This window comes from Octopus bimaculoides, chromosome 24 (genome assembly GCF_001194135.2).
Source record: "Octopus bimaculoides isolate UCB-OBI-ISO-001 chromosome 24, ASM119413v2, whole genome shotgun sequence".
Taxonomy (NCBI): Eukaryota; Metazoa; Mollusca; class Cephalopoda; order Octopoda; family Octopodidae; genus Octopus; species Octopus bimaculoides.
The window spans coordinates 2,894,805-2,898,719 of record NC_069004.1 but is presented as its reverse complement, the minus strand read 5'-3'; the positions used below and the strand labels follow the sequence as shown (position 1 = coordinate 2,898,719).

General features: G+C 40.6%; 1 protein-coding gene and 1 long non-coding RNA gene across 2 annotated transcripts in view; both read right to left on the bottom strand.

Moving 5' to 3' along the window:
- Positions 1 to 3,915, bottom strand: part of LOC106868763 (endoplasmic reticulum-Golgi intermediate compartment protein 3) — a 31,192-nt gene that overhangs the window by 12,227 nt on the left and 15,050 nt on the right. Inside the window, exons 3-4 of the mRNA XM_052976502.1 lie at positions 2,557 to 2,588; positions 1,675 to 1,745 (exon numbers count right to left, since the gene is read on the bottom strand). Of these exons, the coding sequence (XP_052832462.1) occupies positions 1,675 to 1,745; positions 2,557 to 2,588 (103 nt within the window). The remainder of the gene's footprint in view (positions 1 to 1,674; positions 1,746 to 2,556; positions 2,589 to 3,915) is intronic.
- Positions 1,589 to 3,915, bottom strand: part of LOC106868752 (uncharacterized) — a 3,663-nt gene continuing 1,336 nt past the window's right edge. Inside the window, exons 2-3 of the long non-coding RNA XR_001409328.2 lie at positions 2,557 to 2,588; positions 1,589 to 1,745 (exon numbers count right to left, since the gene is read on the bottom strand). This is a non-coding gene — a long non-coding RNA (uncharacterized LOC106868752). The remainder of the gene's footprint in view (positions 1,746 to 2,556; positions 2,589 to 3,915) is intronic.

The window sequence follows — 3,915 nt, the reverse complement described above, 5'->3', positions numbered from 1 at the left end:
GAAGAAGCTTTCAGTTTCCATTCACCAAATCCACTCTCAAAACTCAGAGTCAGCTCAGAGCTATAACAGAAGACACTTGGCCAATGTGTCATGCAGTTGGGCTGATTCAACACCACAAGGTTGGGAAGCAAACTTTGTAAACCACGCAGGCATGCTTCATATCATTATCATCATCATCATCGTTTAACGTCCGCTTTCCATGCTAGCATGGGTTGGACGATTTGACTGAGGACTGGTGAAACCGGATGGCAACACCAGGCTCCAATCTGATCTGGCAGAGTTTCTACAGCTGGATGCCCTTCCAAACGCCAACCACTCCGAGAGTGTAGTGGGTGCTTTTATGTCTTTTTACGTGCCACTGGCACAAGTGCCAGGAAGGCGACACTGGTGTAAAATATAAACTAGATCAAGAAATGAAATGATAGTGAGACAGTTGCAGGCCACTGGATTTGAGAGACAAAGGCTTGGACAATGGTTTAGCCACTCTCTCGGTCACCAGAGTAGGTTCCAGTGACAAGCCTTGCAAGATGACAAATACCCTGTTATATACCAGAAAAGAAAGACGAGGTGGTCACATCTGGAGTGTCCTTGGACTAATGGCTTGTTTCAGAAGGGCTGACCTGAGCCAAACGAGAACGATAACAAAGGAGGAATAATAAATGAAACATGCCAAGACAGGAAACATGTCAGCTAAATGTAAACAAAGAGACAGAGATAGACGTGTAATTAAAATCAATTTACTTTTCTGAAATCCAATATAACGATTACCGATGAGGCCCAGCTGTAGTACTATCAAATGGGGGAAATAGAGGACAGCCACAGCCTGGCACAGGCACGGAGACGCACAGACTTATATACACAGATACACACACACACACACACACACACACACACACGGATACACATATGAATACACACAGACAGACACACATACATGTGCACGCACATACACACATAGCCACTGTTTCTCTCTCTCTCTCTCACACACACACAGAGTTACTCACACAGACATAGACAGTGACACACACACATACACCCTTAGCCACTCACACATGCATGCATACACCCACACACACTGACAAAAACATACAGAGTCACACGCACACACAGCTATTTGCATAGATCCACACACAATCACACACACAGCTATTCACAGTCTCACACACAGACACACATGCAGACACACACACACAGAGGCCCATAAGCACAGCTATTCACAGAGCCATACACACACACCCACATACACACAGATATTCAGAGCCACACACGCACAGCTATTCACATAGAGCCACACACACACACACACACACACACAATTTATTCAGCTGGAGAGTCTTTCTAATATCATTGTTATGCAAATGAAGTGTGTACTGAAGCATACAAACTTGTTTAGATTGGACTTAAGTTACTTTCCTCCCACAATACACACGCAACACTGGGAGCTCGAGAGGATCCTGTTGGACAATTAGGTCAACCCTCAAGCCAAGCTGAAGAAAAGACCCTTGCGTGTCTAATTTCCCTGAAGCTATATATTTATTTAGGTGTCTATACAGACCCGTACTCTGCAAAGCGACGAGGAAATCCAGCAACAATAACACCAACACAACTAAACACAGACAGTGTCTGAGAGAAAGGTATCAGAAGAGAGAATGTAATTAGAAAAGTATAACTTACCTGTCAGATGTAGTTTCAGCACCGTAGCAACTTTCACAGCGGTTTGGATCTAACAGAGCTTTTTCAGGGTTCTTTCAGAAAAAAAGAAAAAAGAGACTATTTATTAATTTTTGCTTCTTTGTTTTTGCCTTTTTTTTTTGTTAGTGGTCTTTACCAACCCAGCTGAAACCGCTACTGGCTCTGTAGTACAAATGTCTTGTTTTTGTAAGTTTTGAATTAAAATTTTCCACCAAACCTTAGTCACAATTTATGTTCCTAGCATTAGCTTAATGATAACTAATTTATTTTACTAAATTCTTTGTTATATTTAAAATTAATTGAAAGAAACCCAGAGCATCTCAACAGAATTACGGTAAGGAAACGGTTAAAATATATAATAGAGGAATGATTCTTAACCCTTTTGATACCAACCCTGCTGAAACTGCCTCTGGCTCTGTAGTACAAATGTCTTGTTTTCGTAAGTTCTGAATTAAAATCTTCCACCAAACCTTAGTCACAAATTATGTTTCTAACACTGGCTGAATGAAAGGCACTCGTGCTGATGTCACATAATGGCTCTCATGCCAGTGTCACGTAATGGTACTCGTGCCAGCACCACATGGAAGGCACTTGTGCTGATGCCACATAATGGTACTCATGCCAGTGCCACATAAAAAGCACCCAGTACACTCTGTAAAATTGTTGGGGTTAGGAAGGGAATCGGGTGTAGAAACCATGCCACAACAGACAATTGAAGCCTGGCCAGTTCCTGTCAAACCGTCCAACCCATGCCAGCATGATCATGAAGATGACGATCATCATCATCATCATCATCATCATCATCATCATCAGATACAGAGAAACAAACAGACAGACAGACAGGAAAAATAAAATTTGTCTTACCTCTGTTACGTTGATTTTCTTCCCTCCTATCACTAGAGAGAAAAAAAAAAGGTGAGAAGTTAATCAATGGTCATGTGATCTAAAAAATACAAGACAATGAACAAGTGTCTACGTGGACACTACACATACTAGAAATAGCAACCAAATTTCCCTTAATTTACATGCTACCTTTAAAAAAAACGTATACACTGGATACTGAATCTCCCTGAGAACTACATGAAGGGTGCACATATCTGTGGAGTACTCAGCCACTTACATGTTAATTTCATGAGCAGGCTGTTCTGTTAATCGGATCAACAAGAACACTCATTGTCGTAACCAATGGAGAGCTAGTTCTTTGTTTTTGTTTTTTTTAATAGCTAAATTACCCTCATCATTATTGTTCTGATGTCCATTTGTCCATGCTGGCATGGGTCAGGCAGAATTTGTTGAGGCCCTCAGCCACTTTGCCTCCATGAGGCCCAAAGCTTGAAAGGAACTCAGCCATTCTGCCTCTGTGAGACCCAATGCTCAAAACGAACTCAGCCACTTTGCCTACATGCATTTAAAAACACGTGTGTGTGTGTGTAAATTTATGATAGAAGAGAAAAGTTTCTGCTGCTGTGAAAAGAAGTCAAAATTTCACATGCAATGAAGAAGCTTTTGTGGTTTGTAATAAACAAGAGATGAGCAACAGCTGCAAAAGACAGGCGTCCTACAACAGATGAGTGATAAAAGTGTTGGGACAGAAGTCGACCATTACAATCAAACTGCAATGACAAGTGATTGTAAACTGACTCTTAAAAATCTCACATAACTAAACAAAAAAACACTGAAAGCACTACATGTTGCAGTAATTACATCTTCCTCATTAGAATCATCGTTACAACATCTACAGTGGCATGTAAAAAGCACCTTTCCATCAAGTCAAGTGAAATCGTAGTTGTAGCAGATACTGGTGTCACACAACTGGCACCTGTGCCAGTGGCATGTGAAAGCATCCAGCCGTAGAAACCATGCCAAATCAGACTGGGGTCTGGTGCAGCCCCTCAGCTTACCAGCTCTGGTCAAAGCATCCAACCCCACGCAAGCATGGATAACGGGCATTTAATGACGATGATGAGGATGATGATGACATGATACCATGGTAAAAATATATTGTAAGAACATAAAATATTGAAGCATATGCTGAACAGTATACCTTCATAAAAATATTATATATCGCAGCAGTAATAACACAATATTGAAATATCCCAGCATGCATCACCAGCGTATATAATACCAGAATAAAATATGATACCAAAGTAACGATACTACTACCATAGTACAATACTGATATATGATACCATGCTAATATATATATATATATATATATATATA